This window comes from Poecilia reticulata, linkage group LG21 (genome assembly GCF_000633615.1).
Source record: "Poecilia reticulata strain Guanapo linkage group LG21, Guppy_female_1.0+MT, whole genome shotgun sequence".
NCBI classification, from domain to species: domain Eukaryota; kingdom Metazoa; phylum Chordata; class Actinopteri; order Cyprinodontiformes; family Poeciliidae; genus Poecilia; species Poecilia reticulata.
Window position 1 is genome coordinate 7,871,788 of NC_024351.1, and position 18,503 is coordinate 7,890,290.

An 18,503-nucleotide genomic window follows, 5' to 3' on the forward strand; every position below is an offset into this window, starting at 1 on the left:
GAGGGTTTATAGTCTGGCCACATGCGAGTTAGAAACTCACAAGCTATTTTAAAACTTATAACTGCCGAGTAAACTTGCATTCCTTCAGACTAATTGGGGACTGCATACCATTTCATGTTACAAATGATATCTTTATGCAGTCAATGTTTTTTTTTTTTTTTTTTGTGGAGTATGAAATTATCCAACCCTAAACAGACTTTTAAAGCCTTACAGGATGAAGCTCATTTAGGCATAATTTCAAACTCGAGGCAAACATGGATCAACACTCACCATCTTTTAATTAACTTCATATCATTGTGCTTAGTTTGCATTGCTTGTATGTTTTAAATTTGTTTTGCATCAGCATTTTAAACCTTTTACAAACCAATAGTTACATCCAATGTTATACGCCCACGTAGCAAGAGAGAGAGAGAGATAGCAAACTAGCGCGAGTTACCATTGATGTGATATTTTTTTTGTTGTTGACTGAAAAAATAAACAATAGCTAATAAATTAAATTAGCTCCACCCTTAAATTTAAGGCTTTTAGCCATCTTTCCTGGTAATTGACAATAATTATATGGTGATTTTTAGCCAAATCAATTATACATTTTATTACCATGAAAACTAAAGTTATGCAATGAATTGGGGTTAAATAGGTACATCAAGAACCAAACATGCTAAAACTGCTGCAATTCAAAATTAGAACCTATACTATGTTATTTAATCTCTTTCCTCAAATAATTTTCATATTAGAGTCCAATGTTGATGAGGATATTTGGCCATACCCACGACCTCTGCCCGTTGATCACTGTTAAATGGATTGCTTAGGGATTTTGAATTGAGGTCCTGCAAAGTTTACAGATCATCATTTTAAAAAAAGTATTCTACAATATCCCTTTAAATGTTCCTCTGCTCTACTGGAAGCCTTGGAATAATTAAAAGTACTATAGCAGATTTTTTTGTAAAAAGGTAAAAACCGAGCTTAAAAAGAGGCCTGTAGAGTATGGGGATGAAACATAACATTAGATTTTTATTAATTCAAGCAAACTGTTACAGTCAACAGTTACATAAGTTATGATATACAGTAATGTTCTCATCTTTTTCAAATTTTTCTTTAAACCAGGGTTTCTTGTCCTGTTGTGCCCCAAAACATAGAAACAGCAAATCCATACAAGCGCAGGCAAGTAAGTAGTAACAGCACAATACATTCATCAACTCAATAATACGTTTTGTACGAACAATAAGGCAAGTTGAAAAAAATGCAAAAAAGAAGAAGAAAAAAAGAAAACCCAAACTCAGAGCGATGACAGACATTTACTTTGCAACGAGCCAAATCAAGGCATAACACGTTCTTCTGTTTTAGATCTTGTAAAGTCAGCAGTGTGCAGATTTTTCTCTGAACAACAGCTGCAGAAGCAAACGAGAAAAGATTTGCGGTTTGGTGGGCAGGTACATACTAAAGTGGGAAAAGGATCTGACAGAAAAGCTGCCTTCTGTGAGACTTAATGGTCCGTACCTGGTATTGCTCTGGTTCGTGCACACTGAACAATGAGAAAGGCAGGAACTCTGATTCACTTTCAGAGTAAAAAAAAAAAGAAATCACTCCCAGAGTCATGAGAAATTTTATTCTACTTTAAAAAAAAATGGCTTAGTGTTTCTTTTGTGACTTTTCCATTATTATTATTTTTTTTATAGAGGTCAGGAATGGCAGAAGTGGCTCCATAGAACCTGGACAGACAGAAAAATGCAACCTCTTGTCAGACATTTCCCCTGGATTAAAGGTAAATGGATGGATATGCACACATGTCATCACAGCAGCCATATGCTTCTTCATCTTCACTTTAAAACAAACGGTTGTCTGTTTTTGCGGTAACGTCAGTTCTGATTTTTAAAAAAAGAAGAAGAAAAAAAAAAAAAAAACAACCCAACGGGTGTTTAAACTGTTCACGTAGTGCTCAGTACTGGAAACTACTGGCCTGCTAAATCAATAAATGTTTTAAGACTATAAAAGATAATAAAACAAAAGCAGCATTCACTCAATGCCATATTCAGCCACCAGGTGGCAAAATCATATCGGAGAACTTAAGAAACAAGAAACATGCCTCCACTTTTCCTTCTCTTTTTGTCCAACATTACTACTGAACACATAAAAACAAAAAAAGTCATTATTCAAAATGTCATTTTCATGTATGCCAGTAAAGATGATATAAACCAGGAATTATTACTGCAGAAATAAATGAAGGATAAAGAGAGAGAGAGAGAAAAAAAACTCTTTAAACACTACACAGTCCAATGAGAGCGGAGTGGAGTCTTTCCACCAAAAACAAACCACAACGAGACAGAAATATGAAGAGATAAAACGAAAAGGAAGCTCGATTGTGGAAATGGGGGGGTGACCAAAAGGCTCCTCTTCCTTGATGGTGAGCCAAGGAGCGCTGATGGAGCGTGGGGCACCTGAACATGTTTTATCATCAACCACCAGCGACTCTCCGTCTCCCCGCCCCCCAACGCTCTCTGTCATTCCATCCAGTCCCCTTCGTCAAATTCGGACTCGTCCTCCGAGTCGGAGTATTCCACGGCGATGCGCCGAGAGAGGATGGTGGCCACGTCGTTCCCGACTCGCTCGTGCTTAGCCTCCTGTTCTCGCTGCTCTTCCACTTTTCGCAGCTGGATTCCTGCAGCAGGGAATTAGGAGGAAACCTCAGTATCTGAACGCAGAACGGTCGCAGCAGAATGCAGACCCTCAGCTAAACGAATTAAGGGCTTTAGTTGTAAATTGAAGACATTTCGAGATGAAAAGTAGAACTTCCCGCAAGGTAAGAAACTGAAATTAGAGCCTTCTAGACATACTAAGCAGGGAAATTTCTATAATGATCTTTATATCTAATTTTGTTGGTTCTTGAACAAAAGGTCTGTCCATTATAAGGAGAAAATCTGCAATTTCACTTAACATGAATGTATTATTTCGATTGGTTTTCACTCTGAATGAGCAATTTTAAAACAGGAATACTTAAGTTGTGGTTGAAAGTCACTGTTTAGGTCCAAACACCACGGAGAAAGCAAGTACATGGACTTGAAGAGTTTTCTATTTTGTCAACAATAAAGCATCCTGACACTTAAGTTTCAGGCAGAGTACACTCATGAGTACATGACAGACTCATTATATGACATATTCTGGCTATGAAGCTGCTTGCAAAAATGACTTCAGTCTGAACAGGAGCAGAAAAATGCCTAACCTGAATTCTGACAGGGTTTTAGTGGTTTGAAGGTCAGTTTTTTCATAATCAATCAATCAGTGTGGTTAATTACATGCATACAGACTGGTTGAAATCTCTCTGTCTGATTCTGGTTTGTTGTGTCTCCAAACTGCTCAACTCAGACAATAGTTATGCTGGCTTCTTCCTCATCATATTAAACCTTCACTTGACTCAAATTTGAGCCAAAGACTTTGCCATCATTACTTTATTGTTTGCTAGGCATTGTGTTATGCATTGATCATTCAGCGTTTCAGGCATATCATCCTTCTTTTGCAGCTTTGGTGCGTGCTGCTGGTTTATGCTCGCTATTTTCCCTCGCTTTCTTGCATATTTTATTTTTTACATATTTAACACAATTGAGAAGGAGAAGTTGTACACTAGTTATATACTTCAAAATGTAACTAGTTTAAAATAAGTGGATGAACATTTTGCAGCTCTGAAAAGTAAGAATAACTTGGAACTGCACAGATTTGCAAGCTTTGTCCAAGAAACTCATCTGACCTTTCCTGATGGCTTCCAAGAGCACGCTCCGTGCGTCGCTGATTGGTGGCAGATTGGATGGATGGTGCCTCTTGGTGCCCACATCGTGCATGGCATGAGGAGGCGGGGAAGCCATGGCTCCTGCTGAGGGAAAGGCCGGCACAGGTGGAGGCCCTGACTGACAAGGCGACGAGCTTCGCTCTCCAGGGAGTGGCAGTGGAGGTGGTGGCGGGGGAGGGGGCAGGATGGTGCCGTCTGACAGGGTCCCAGAGCTTCCACCCAGGCCCTTGTCCTGGCCGTGCTGGAGGCGGGCCGGTGATGAGGAGTGGAGCGGCGGCGCGACGGGCGGTGGTGCCGGGTGGAGCACCCCGGGCGCGATCTGGAGCGGAGCAGGGGGAGGAGGGATGGCTGGAGGCTGATGCTGGATTGGCAGAGGAGGAATGGGAGGAGGAGCAGCGCCTCGCAGGCCCATGGAGGGCAAGGGGGGAGGAGGCGGTGGGAGAGGGGGTGGCGGTGGAGGAGGAGTGCTGGAGTTGAGGCCCGCCGTCCTCGCTGGGGACTGAGGTCTGCTGTCGGAGAAACCTGAACTGGAGCTGGTGGGAGGGAGGGAAAAAACAACGATGTGGTTTAGTCAGACTGACACCTAAAGCAGATGTTCCTTTCCTTACATGCAGTTCGTCTTTAATCTGACTTTTTTTTTTTACTGTGAATCATGTACCGTATTTTCTGCACTATAAGGCGCACCTAAAAACCTTCAATTTCCTCAAAAGCCGACAGTGCGCCTTATATGGACCAATATTGAGCCACAACAGGTCTAGCAACTACGGTAAGCAGCCGCCGACTTCATCAATTAGTTAGTGATCCACATTTTTTTTTTATCAATAAAAATCTGGTTCCATCCCTCTTACACAGACACCATTAAATAAAACTTGGTGCATCCAGTAGCACTTGTATTTACTTAATCTTGGTATAAACATAGCTGTTTATACACTGTTTAATAGCCGTTTATGGCCTCCGTCCACAACCAGCAGGCAGGTTGTGGACGAAGTTGCATTTTCTTGCATGGAAAGAGAAGCTGTTTGCGTTCAATTAGAGCTGGTGGAAAATCCTCTTAGACGCTGCAAAACACTTGAGATAGCAAAGACAGAATGGTGCAAAATGATTCTACGTGTGCAAAGCTGTTAGAGGCACACACCAAAAGATCAGGGAACGCAAATATAGGTTTTATTTGTGCTTGCTTTTAAACCGCAGGTCTTTTGCCTTCCAGTTAACAATTGTGCACTATTTTATGTTCGTTTATCACAAGAAATCCCAATAAACCCCAATAAACTTCACTGAAATGTGTGGCTGTGCCACGATAAAATGTGAAGGTGCTCAAGCTGTAGGAATTACTTGGACCCTCGGGCCTTGTAACCAGACTGCAGCTGATTACATCATCAGTGTAATTTTGAAAATCCAGCTCAATCAACTGATTATATGCTGTGGGAAAACTAAAATCCTTCCTTTGGGAGGAAGCAAATGTCAACATCTTTGTTTGTTTTGTTCAACTAAAATCACAATTCTTCTTAATTAAAAATGTGCAATAACGCATGAGCAACGGGGACTGAGAAATCATTTCGGCAGCATCCTCTCTAAAACCCCCACTGTTATCAGACCTCCCATCAGCATTTACACACATTAAAGACAGAATGCTAATCATGCTGGCCATTCACCGACGCTGAAGCTGTGAGGGTAAATATAGATGTGAACCACGGCATTGCAACACAAAGATGGAAAAGCTCACAATAATGTTTCCTCCTGCAGAGAAAATTGCACTGCAGAAAAAAAAAAAAAAAAAAAAAAAAAAACAGCAAGCGGCAGAAAATAGCATAGAGCATATTTTCTACAAACGCACTCGAATGAAAACTGAAGGAGGTGAAAGTGAGACACAGAGCACATCAATGGCAATTCATGAAGAAGACAACACAGCAAGACGTCAAGCAAATGCTGAGAGGTAAGTCAGCTTTTATGCAGGACCGGTGTGAAGTCAGACAAAAAGCAGAATGCTGAAAGGACAACTGCAGAAGATAAAAGATAAAGAAACATTTTGGTTGCGTTTGATCAATCCGTCTGATCCGTAAAAGAGGAGTAGAAGCAGAAAACCAGCCATTAATATGCTCTACGACTTAAGTATTGATCATGCCATTCATCTTTGACCAGCAAAACCCACTCTCCTTCCCTATTAACCAGGATTTCCCTGGCGTGAAAATAAATCTTTAATTTGACAAACCAGAATATGAAATGGTGAATATATATATGTGTACAGATTTTGTATGAGCGCAGTTGTTAAAAACAAACTTCAGCATGAACGTCAGAGCCAACCTGATCACAGAAGGGGGCTTGATTTCGCCCAGTGGGTGTCCAGGGGGAGGCGGGGGAGGAGGGTCGTGGGGTCGGGAATACATTCTGTCCCCGGTGCGGTTCAGCAGCTCGTTCATCTGGGTGTAGGGCAGCGCTGCGAGCGAGAAGTGCCCGTCCAGATGTTCCATGTACAGGGCGGTTCTGAAGAAAAAGCACACATTATGATCATCAACACCATTTTTGCTTTATTGGCCCCTTATTTACATCCCACCCACCATTGTGTAAGTATTTCTTACGCAAGTTTTTGTGACTAGAGACAAAAGAAATGCTGGTAACCAGTCACCTTTTTCCCCCCACATCACCATTAGAGCATGATGCAGCCACCACCACACTTCTCACGGGCACCACCTCACTTCCTTTCAAATATTAACCATCACTCTCCAGTTAACAACCAGATTTCTAGAGTTTGCAGTGTCAAAGTCCAGATCTAAATCCACCTGAGAATTTGATGCAAGACATGGAAGCAGTGGCTCACAGATGCTCTCTATCCAATCAGACTGAAGAAGAATGAGCAAAATTTTCAGTGTATGTGAACGCCATGTTTCCATTTCAGTCCATTTCATCACCACTCTCTACTCTGTGTGTGTTGTATTATATTCCAATACAATACCTTGAAGTTTGGGGTTGGAAAGTGACAACGTGTGGAAAAAGATGATGAGGTATGTATGAGTTTCCAAGTTTCTGTATAAATTAAAGGTATTTCTTACGTACACGTATTATGTATTAAGGCATATATGCCGCAGCAGCTGTAGCAGTTTCTAAACATGAGGCTCCTATGCATAAAATACATCTGCCCTTCATAGACACCATCTGAAATTATCAGTACACGGGTAACACTGTCATATCAATTTACATGAAATCTATTCTCAACCATCTTTGTAGGAAAGACTTTCTGTCTAGTATTTGTGGCATAGATGCATCCAGGAAAGCAACAAGTTTTGCATAAAATCTTAATTGCGAACATCTGAAGTGAAAGTATTGAACATTAGTAGGAATACACCTTGGTGGTGTAATAAAGTCTATAGAAAATATTATACACATATACGTATATTATGCAGAACCCATTTTCAAATGTTAATTTAACTAAGTCATTGATGGCTTAAGCTCTACGGTCAGGTCTAATTTGTTTTCAGCAAAAAGCAGTTTTGTTTTGAAGCCGTATTCAAGGTTGACGCACCTTTTGCATTAAATGTTTTCAGACTCAAATATCCAGGTTTATTGAATCCATTAAAGCTTATTTTAAAGAATAAAGTATCCATCCGCTTATTCATCTTAAGAGTGAATAGACGGCTGGATACTTATTGTAAAACTACTCACACTATTCCAGATTTCGCAGGAACCCTTCACACACCGTTTCGATCACGGCTGAAACGATGCGTCCTGCACTCACCTGCTGTCGTGGTAACCAGTGGATCCGTTGGCCTCCCTGTGCTTGTCCTCAGGTGCGTCCTGGGCAAGCTCCGCCCCCAGCGCCAGCTTCTGCCACTCCTTCTTCCGATCGTGAGGCTGCCGTGGCACCTTCTCTAGCTCAGGCGGACGGTCGATTGCCTTCAGCTGTTGAGGAGCGGGCGAAGGAGGGGCAGAACGAAACAACGGGAGGGAAATTAATGGGGGTACAAGATGAGTGAGAAGGAGGTGATTTAAATGGGGGGACAGAGCCACGACAAATGAGGATGAGTGAAAGAAGATGAGAGGAAGAAGAAGAAAAAAAAAGTTATTTGGTAGATCTAATCATGTCTAATATGTGATATAAGGAAAACAATAATAAAAATCACACAGTTAAAGCTTTTTACACACAAACAACAAGCAGCGCTGAGATTTAGAGCCTGGCTTATGAACAGAAAGAGAATCACAGTTACTTTTATGCTATATGCTGAGAAACCTTTCAAAACTAATCTTAAGCTCAAAAGTATCTTAAAACTACCATTGCAGTTGTGTTAATCAGAAAGCTTGTTTATTTAGATATGCAAAGATAGAAATCAGTTTTTTTTAAAGAAGTCAGTAAAGAAAAAAAAAAGAAAAAATCGAAAACAGGGAGTGCCCATCGATCAACTCAATCAAAATATTCAGTCAATAAAAAAAACAAAAAAACTGAATAATAATGAAATATCTGCCTGGATTATCAGCACTCTGTCCCCCATACTAATATATAAAGAGATTGTGCACAGAGCTGTAGAGAAATAAAGCAGCAAGTTGCTAAAGCAGAAATCACACACAACATTTCAAAAATAATCAGTTATTTTTTTCTTTCACATACCTGCCCTGGAAGGTCTAAGTACCTATAGACCTGATCATACATGCGGGGGTCCTGCAACTACAAGAACAAAAAAACAAAAGCACCAGGGGTGAGGGGAGGGGGCTCAAATAAAAAAATAAAAAAAATGGCACAGCGACGAGCACAGCACTGCCTCTCAGTCAACAGGGACACGGGCAATATTCATGTGTGTGTGTGTGGTGGGAACAAGAGACAAAAGCGAAACGGCAGAAAAAGAAAAGTGCTGTTGAACAGAAAATGACAGCACATGCATCCTGGGGGCGGGGGGATGTGACAATACAGGTGGATAGCAGAGACGCAAACAACCAGCCTCTCACACACGTCCAAATAAACATGGTGGGGGGGGAACAGGGCCGAGTGGAAGAGTGCACTGGAACTAGCAAACAGAACTGGAAGAGCGAGCATCTGTGAGAGAGCCGGAACAATTCAGAGCAGCGATGACAGAACAGGCTGAAGACATGCTCAACCAAAAAAATGCATAAGCATGCTGATCAACTTATAATAAAATGGCAGATTGATACAAAATTAAAGACAACAGAATGCAGCATTTTAAACTCAGTGACACATTAAAGTACCAAACAGTCTCTAGCTAGACAGCCTGATGAAATGCAATCCTGCTGACAAAAAAAAAAATATCACAAGACCTAAAATTCCTTCCTTCATTCAAATATTTTACAATATTGTGGAAATGTAAAATAGCAACAGCCCACTTTTTAACCACTTAAAACATAAAAAACAAACCATTCCCATTATAACAAACAGTTAAATGTCACAATGTTTTACAGATGTAGGTCTGTACGGTTTGTGGTCAGATGATGTTTGCTTGAATGACATTATTGTGTGCTTGGGTGTACTGGTAACAAAGGAAACAGACATTTTCTGCAAGTCTTGTGAGCATCAGTCCACTTTTATGGGGATATTTTTGCAAATAATATTCAATTTTTTCCAAGCCAAATCAAATCCAAGTTGGAAGCAACATTACAGATGGGGTTTCTAATTGTTTCACAAATAAAAATCGGAGAAGTTTGGAACGTGTTCTACAATCCGACACGTCTGAATGAAACCCGAAGAAAAACAATTGCCTTTGAAGTCCACTTGTGTTTCATCTCAGTAGAAATCAAGCAGATTTTTTTTTTAAAGCGTTTTGGTTTGTTAGTGAACATTACTGATCAAACAGACTCATGATTACCAAGGAACACAGCAGATGTGTCAGAGATAAAGACGTGAAGAAATTTAGAGCAGGCTGGGTTATAAAACTTGACTTTTAACATTTAATACACCACTGATTAGGAAAGCATTAAACAGAGAAGCATCCAAGAGGCCCTTGCTAGCTTTGAAGGAGCTGCTGGGATCCAAAACTCATGTAGGAGAATCTGTTAGTTGTGCACCCCTCAAATATGAACTCTGAGGAGTGGTGTAGGAAAGAAAAAAAAAAGCTACAAGAAATCCCCAATTGAAGTTTGCCCCAAGCCATGTAGAGAACACAGCCTCTCGAAGTGGAGGAAAACAAGCACAGCGCATCACCTTGAACACATAATTAACCAGGCAGCAGTTCTATGCCATTTGCTTTGTACACGGGGTCAGGACTCTCAGCTATTGAGAAACTATTGCTTCCAGTAGGTGTGGACTCTGCTGAAGTTTTAAATTTTACCCAATCGCTAATGTTTGACCGTGACATATGTAATGTGCAAGTTTGACTCTGTCAAGCTTAAGGGAAATTGCCTGCCCTGTAAACAACCGTCCTGTGCTGCGAAGAGGGAAGTGCTGAGCCGAATGAAGGGCTTGTTAATTCAATATTTGGAAGCGTGGCCCATGTGGACTGAATGGCTTTGTTCATTTCCTCCACTGGCATCACTGAAACAACAGGCAGACTGCAATTCTAAAAGCGCAGAAAATCGATGTCATCCTTCGCGACTTCTCCTTCCGTTTGCTGATTAGCCCCAGTTGAAATTGTAACAGAAGAATCCAAGTCAATAGGAGAAAGCCCAGACTGAGCTAAGAAGTGAGATTTGAATCGAGCGCACTAAAATACAGGCAGTACCTCGATACAAGGGTTTAGATTTAAGCAAATTCATCTGAACACAATTCTGTCTGAGAGGCTCTGGAGCAAGTATGAGTTATCTTGCAAAGAAGAAATGGGCAATAAAGGATTAACACAAGACGCTCAAGACCCCACACTTTTCAGGTAATGTAAAAAAAAAGAAAAAGCCACGCAACTTTATTTTTTTCATTCCATAACTATTCACTCCTTTGTGTAGGTTTATCACCTAAAAGTGCAAACACTGTCCACCTAGGTTTGAGGCTGCAAAGTGACAAAACGTGAAAAAGTTAACATGTGTGAGGCACTACACACGAGGTAGTTTTATATGGTTTTATTGGCTGCAATTTATTATTGCGTTTAAATTCTACTTTATCTTTTGGCCTGTCATGCCCAATTAATAGCTGTGTAGATTTTCAAATGAAGCACAAAATCTGACAGGCGGATGATTCAACGTCGTGGGTTGAAGACAAGCAGCTCTCTGCTAAGGCTAAATGATGTTGACTTTGTCCGTCCACTGCAGCGGCCAGTGTGCTGCGGGAGAGTGTAGGGATCACTCCTAATGCATATTGATTAGGTTCTCATTTATCATTGCACGTTACCAACTGATGGGGCGGTTCCTGAAGGGAAGTCTCTGTGTCCAAAGCACACACAAACCCACAGCTCAGACACGTACTACCTCGTAACAATGTGCTTTACCTTCTACAGAAAACTGCATGTCAGAAACGTGCCGTTATTCCAGCGTTCACCCCTTTGCTATCAGGCAGCACTGCGATATAAAATTTCAAGCAGATGCACGGCGACGCCTCAAGTGTAAGACGAGCATTTGTAAGTCATGTGTGGAGTTTTATAGCGCAAGTTTTATGGCTGCAATAAGGGTGACAAAATTTGGAGAACACAACAAAGAGGAGCGAAAACAAAGCAGGAAAAAATAGAAAAAAAAAGAAAAAGTTTTGTGTGAGCGTATCCACGCACGTGTGCACGTTTGTCACATTAGTTAGAAATGTAGCCAATTTCACAGAGCTTTGTGGCTCAGATGAACTGTCATCTTTCACAAGAATGGACTGGTAACAGCAGAGAGAGAGCTATATGTGTGAGACACAGCAATTCGATTTATGCATTTCTGTGTGTTTGAGAGTCTCTGCACACGTTCGCATCCGCACTCCAGGCGTGTGGACGGCTTTGTGCTCTTGTATACAATAGTGACAGACTCAGCAGAACTGCTGCTATGTAACCCCCCCCTAAAGCAGGCCTGGGGAGGAATGCAGGCACTGGACCACCTCGTTGCCGACAATAACACAACATAAACCCGGACAGCTGCTGCTGATCTGCTGGGTTTCAAACTGAATTAGATTTCAATTAAAAGATCTACAACCACTGGTAGGTCTTTTGTTGTGAAGCTCCAGGTTGACACACAGCATCCTCCGCACACATACACAACTGTGGAAATGTATTAACAGCTTCTTGTTTTTTGTAGCTGTAGAGCCTCACAGTGATTACTTGTTTCATTTGAGAACATCTATTAAGTGGAGAAAACCCAATCAAACTAAATATACAGATAACGTAGACCTGAAATGTTTCAGTCCCCACTGAAAATTTGGTTTATTATCAAAATGTAAAACTGTTTTGAGCACTTTGAATACATGTACATTTAGTTTGAAATCCTTAGTGACTACAAACTCTTTATGAAAGAGAATATCTGGAAATCAGGTTTGGTTTCAGGTACACCCATCAGAGGATCTTGAAACCGAACACCTCGTATACCCGGACTGTTGGCAGCAACATTTTATTGCATGAAATATGACATGCAAACACCTCTGGTTTAGTTCTTGTAGCTTAATCTCAACCCTTATTCTGCACAGAGCTTTTTTTTTTCTTTTCTATGTGCTGTCGGATGGATGTTGTGTGATTGGTCAGAAACTGGAATTGGGCGTGTTTGCTGCACTACAGTAAGGAGGAGCTTTGAGGATCTCCTCTGAGTTCTGCATCAGAGTTTTTGTGAAGTTCTTCTGCCAGAAACTGTTGTCTTGCTATAAATCATTTAGCCAATTACTAAAGATGCTTGTCAGGAAGATGTTGATTTGCATTTTAGTTTTGAAAAAATGTGTATAATAATATTTGAAGTAAAGCTTTCTAAATTGTTCTGTTTTTGATTTGTTTACCACAAACAGCTGAGGGATTGTATATCTTCCCATTGAACCTAATTTACAGTGAGGGCTGAATAATTATTGCCGCATTAATTATACATTAAAACTATTTAAGAGTAATTCACAACTTCTTGGTTGCTTGTAAAATGAATATAAGACGACACTGGGCATATTTTTCTCAAAGTGATGATTTAATTAAGTTTGTTCATGTAATTATTTACCTAAACCTTTTCCAGCTGGGACTGTGACAAAAAAATAAAACTAGAGGACTTAAGTTCACCTCGTCACCACAAAGATAGGGGAGGTACAAAAAAAAAGAAACAAAGAAAAAAAAGCAAAAAACATTTCAAGATTTAATGTAAATATGGAGGGAGCAGTATGCAAATGCGATCAGAGGAAGAAATCATTATTTAATGTTAGTTTGTCTGAAAACCAAAAGGCAGGAAGACGTTAGTAGAAAAACGGGGCAGAAAGTTAGTTTGACAAAATAAAAATCTGAGAGAATTCACTCAGGAGTTTATCCACTGACTGTATCCCAAATGCACCATTGCATGTTCTGTCCGAGATCCACAACAAACATTTTGGTTTTTAACAATTAACTTTTCTTTACTTTGAGTCTAAAATGTGAAATTGTTATTTTTAAAAAAATAATCGGGTGCGCTGCGTTTCAGCCACAGCTGTCTGCATACTGTGCCTTCACAACGTTCAGAACATCATGGAAGATTAATCACAGACAGTAATCAATGTCTAGAACTGCCAGACATTGGCGATCCCAAAGGTACAACTGGGATGCAGGTGTGCTGAAGGACCGTTAGTGTCAGACTGAAAGTGAGCAGCTCGCTTGCCGGGAGCAAACCAGAAGGTGGAGGCAGAGGGGGTGGTGGGTAGCTGTGGGAGGGGAGTGGAAATTAGTGGGAGTTAGTGGTTGGAGAGTAAAGGCTGCAAAGGCTTCAGGCTGCTGCACAGGAAGCAGATGCTCTGACGGAGTGAGGAGAAGGCAGACAGTCTTACCTCTGGGGGGGTAAGGAAAGGAGGAGGGGTTTCAGAGAGGACTCTTATAAGACTCTTGGGGCACACAAGATAAGGCATTTCCAGCTGCACAGAGTTAGATAAAGACCAGATACAGAAAAGGGTAAAAAATAAATAAATTGGGAGGAAGAAAATAGGCAAAGAGAGCTCCGAAAGCAGTAATTACTGCTATTTTTCGAACCACTGATACCTCATAACTGTCACATTGTGATATTAGACAGCAATAACAGTAAAACTAAAAAATAAATAAATAAATAAAAAAAAAACATACGGAAACTGAACCGATTGTAGTATTGAGAGCTCATAATGTTTAAGGTTTGATTTTTTACACGTTTTTAGGGTGAAGATAGGAAGAAATGAAAAAGACGACTGACTAGATTGACTGACTCCCACTTGAGCATCCCAAGTCAGTTAACGTGTCTAGGTGAAACAATTTTCCAGAATTTGTTATATTTCGATTTACCTTCCATCTGTCAGCGGTGACAAATTCCACCACTGAATATTTATGCATCTAAGCAAGTAATTAGACATTTTTACAGCTCAACAAGTTCAGTTTTTCTCGAGTCCTTCCTCTTGGCAACAAGTTCAACAGTGTTTGGTGTTAAGAGTCTTAGTTGTGGAGACTTAGAACGGGCAACTTTGGAGGTGCACATCAATAAGACGGCTTCTGAGCAGCGTCCTATTTTATCCATTTATTTTGAGCATAATAGAAGCATAAAATCGCACACATGAACGAGGAATGCAAAAGACACATATTTTTGCACCACAATAATCTTAACATGCCTGTTATCTTACGCTGCCAAACACTCGCACCGTATCCAGCTTGAAGTTGTAGCTGTGGACTGTCGTTGGGGTGAAAGGAGGAAACTGTGTTGGACCGACTAAATTTTTTATTCGCCTTAAGTGTGGTGCTATACAGCTGTTCTGCAGCATAAGCTCCATCTAAGTGTGTGCATGAGATTTTTCTACATCGATGGATTATCCATCGGTTCCAAAATTGTTTTTTTTTTTTATGCTTCAAAGTTTGCAAAGTACAGTGTGAATTAACTGAAAATTTTCACAGGGAAACACAGAAGTACTGACTTGATTTATTGTTGCTTGGCGATGCAGAAAACGATATAACTTGCTTCCTAGGTGTGTTCAAAAACTGTAGTTTGGTTACCCCCCCTGAATGGCTGCTGTGGTGAATTATGCTTTATGGAGTGCATTAATGAGAAATATATGAAATTATCTATTGGGCAGCATATGGCTTTGAGATTGAGATTTGAATGCTCATGATAAAATAATGCATCTTAACCTTCTGTAACAGTTGAGTATATTTTCAGAACTACATTGCAGTGAATGTATTTGATTAAATAAACAGCCTTCCTTGCTTTGTTCAGATGTTTGAATACAACACAAACCATTTGAGACGTCATTTTAATTACCAGAATTTTATTGTGCGACTTGGTTCCCTTTAGTTTAGCTGATTTGAATGATTACCATCCATGCTCTACAGCAGGAGGATAATAATTTTCATCAACATGACTGCACCAGGCTTAGCCATTAATAAAAGGAAACGGCTTCCCGACGGCTAATGATTAATAGTCCAGCATTATTTTGAGATTAATTTATAATTGCATGGGAGAGAAAAAAGTATCAGAGCAAAACTAAACTAGCACATTTAATTTCCTTATTGTCATTTTCTTTAACAATAGCCTTACCAGACATTTTATCAAGTAGAATTTTATGGCAGAAATTGTGTAAAACGCCATACTTACTAATTGGTATTTGACTGCCGTAGCTTATTCTTAGATTGTTTTCTTTTCTCTTTACTTTTGTTACGGTTCCAGTTGTTTTAATTTCAAAATCGGAAATCGCGGATTACTAATTACCACAAAGTCTCAACTAAGCATCTGGTTATGTGACAAGCTATACAAACTCAAACAATTACTTCCTACGAGATTGCTATTTTTACGTTAAGGCTGTTAAATACAGTCTAGAGCAGAAACCAATTTCTTCAAGGATTCAGCCAGATGCTGATGTGAGCAGATGTGCAGAAGACCAAATTAAAATTTATTTTAATATGCATCCAGTTAAACTGCAGTCCAACTGGGTGCAACTATGTACTAAAATTGTCATTCTCAAGTAAAAAAAAAAATTACGTTCTTGCATAATAATGCAGAAAGAAAGCTCATTAGTAGAAAACAGTTGGCTACACTTTTAATGATAGCTGGCAAACGCATTTTTTTTTTTTTTTAGTTAATGGCGCAATTGCGGAAAACGTCTGTCTCTTGTGCAAGACGGTACAGAGAACGAAAACAAGTTTAGTATATTCCATTAGGTTCCCAGTGATGTCTACATTAAGTTGGAAATCAGAAGCAGGGGAAGCTCAGCAGCGATTCAAATGTCAGACGGACATAAGGAAAACTTGCACCTGAACACCGACGTCAGGGAGATTGAATGCGATCTTTGTCCTCCAGATCTCACCAGCTATTCTTCTCTCAGCCCGTCCCGGGCACTTGACTCTGAACATCTTTCTTTTTTTTCTCTGACTCACTCAGCAGTTCGTCTGCTGCTAATCCACTGAGGATGAGGCTAACACAGAACCTAATGAGATTAGGACGCAGCAGCCGTCTCGGCTCCTCGCTCTGTCCTGTGCTGTTTCTCATTTATTGCTGGCTCTTAACGCTTTGTGACTGTGAGTAACGTAAATCCGGTTTCAGACTAACTATCAGTCAAGTGACTTGGTCGGAAATTAGCTGGTTGTAAAGGAGAAGGAGTGCTGCGAAAAGAAATAAACCGACCTGGAAGTCTCACCGTCTGCTTAGTAGGAAAAATAATTTAATGATTGTAATCATTTTTGCATTATTCAGTAGTTTTCATGCTGTTGTCTTCATTGACTTCATCAACATTCGCACAAATATTTACATTGACTAAAATATTTACTAGCACTAATAAGGCTAGCTAATTAAATTTTTGATGTGACATCTGCTTTTATCATTTTGGTTTTTTTTAATTTTATGTACTCAGAACTACAAGTGCAGCGCACCCTCATCAGGAAGTTTTAATGTCAAATCATGACATTCAATGAGAAAATGTGTGCTGTTTTAGCTAATAAATCTGTGAAAATATTTAAAATTGAACCTGTTTTAAGTGTCCAAAACATTGTTGCCACTAAACCTTAAGGTTTAATCCAATCTCATAAATTAACTGCACTTCCATCCATCATCTTCTGACTTCATGGGGCAGCAGCCTAAGCGGAGAGACCCAGACTTCCCTCTCCTCAGCCACTTGGGTCCAGCTCCTCTTGGGAAAATCCCAAGGATTCCGCAGGTCAGTCGAGACACACGGTCCCTGCAGCTTGTCCTGAGTCTTCCTCTGGGTCTCCTCCCAGCGGGGTGCACCTGCAACACTTCACCAGGGAGGCGACAAGGAAGCATCCTATCCAGATGCCTGAGCCACCTCGTGTGGCTCCTCTCAGTGGGGAGGAAAAGCAGTTCTACTCTCATTTGTCCCTCCCAGACAACTGAGCTTCTCACCCTACCTCTAAGAAGAACCCGGACACCGTGTGGAGGAAACTCGTTTCAGCCACTTGTAACCTCTGTCTCTTTCTTTCAGTCATGACCGTAGATGAGAGCAGGAACATTGATCAACCGGTAAATTGAGAGCTTCATCTTTCGGTTTCAGCTCTCGCTACACCACAGAACACAGTACAGCGCCCGCACCACTGCAGACAATGAACCAATACGTCTGTCAATCTCTTGCTCCTTCCCCCCCCCCTTCATTTGTGAACAAAACAGTGAGATGCCAATCCTCTTAACTGTGAAACCATGTATGTATATTTACTCTATTATTCAGATGGTTGATATCATCAGTATTTCTTCATATACATCTCTTTCCCCCCCCATCTGTAAACTCTACTAAAAACTATCTCGATGTTACTAACCATGGCGCTGTTTGTGTCTTATAAGCTAATCACAATGCAACCCATTTTTGTTGTCTGAAGCATTCAATGTTATTTTGAAAGGTGGGAATTCGCAGTCGCACGGCTATTGTCGTAAGAGTACAATTCCCTAGCTCATCATTTTAAATTCTGAGTGGAAGAATTGGCAAAATAAATAAAGAATAAGAGAGCTGGAACACGGTGTGCCATTAAATGTGCTGGCAGCCAGTTTCGGATGCAATCACAGTGACTGACAGGTGTTGAGGCATTTCAGGTCCCTGACACTGCAGCTGCATGGTACATCGTAGTCTATTAGATGTTTTTAGGCACTCATGCGTGCAGTCGTGCCCCTGCGAGGCTGTTTATGTGCGGTCTGAAGTAACAACTGGAGAGATATGCTGCTAGAAAAATGTATCTGAAGTCTCCTAAAATGATCAAATGGAGTACAAAACAGCCACAAGAGAACTAATTGCAGTGACCGAGAGGTGTGCCAAGATAAAAGCAGTAACGTGTAAGGTCAACACCCATAGACTCACATTACGCGATTTTGTATTTCTCGTATCTCTGTCCTTCCCTGAGTAATTTTGCATGCTTTTCTGTGAAAGACTCTCCACTACGCATTTGCACTGACCCTCACTCTGACCATTTACCCACCGTGATGGCTACACAAACCAGCAGCTGTGCGCACAATGATTCCCAATCGGTCCGTTTTGTCCCTGCGAACGTCTTGCAGGTCTTTCCGTGGGGCCTGTCTGACTCCCACCTCCCACTGCGGCGAGGAGGGGAAATGAACATGGCTTTATATGCTGAGCCCACCCGGGGCTTTAATTAGGATCAAGTCAGAGAAATGAGCTTTGACTACCAGCAGTGACATCAACCCAGCCCTTCTAAAGCAAATGGGGTTCACCTACTGTTGGAAATTACCTCCAATTTTGCTTTTCGGGCAGCGAAGAAAAAAATTAATATTTAAA

General features: G+C 40.7%; 1 protein-coding gene across 3 annotated transcripts in view; it reads right to left on the reverse strand.

The window, feature by feature from the left end:
- Positions 1–991: 991 nt before the first annotated feature.
- wasf1 (WASP family member 1) overlaps positions 992–18,503 on the reverse strand; it is a 57,845-nt gene continuing 40,333 nt past the window's right edge. The window contains exons 6-11 of one of the 3 annotated variants that reach the window (XM_008397758.2): positions 13,590–13,673; positions 8,376–8,432; positions 7,509–7,672; positions 6,080–6,259; positions 3,740–4,311; positions 992–2,656 (exon numbers count right to left, since the gene is read on the reverse strand). In XM_008397758.2, coding sequence (XP_008395980.1) covers positions 2,499–2,656; positions 3,740–4,311; positions 6,080–6,259; positions 7,509–7,672; positions 8,376–8,432; positions 13,590–13,673 — 1,215 coding nt within the window. In that variant the 3' untranslated portion in view covers positions 992–2,498. The remainder of the gene's footprint in view (positions 2,657–3,739; positions 4,312–6,079; positions 6,260–7,508; positions 7,673–8,375; positions 8,433–13,589; positions 13,674–18,503) is intronic. The other 2 variants (XM_008397760.2, XM_008397761.2) reach the window with 2 other exon arrangements.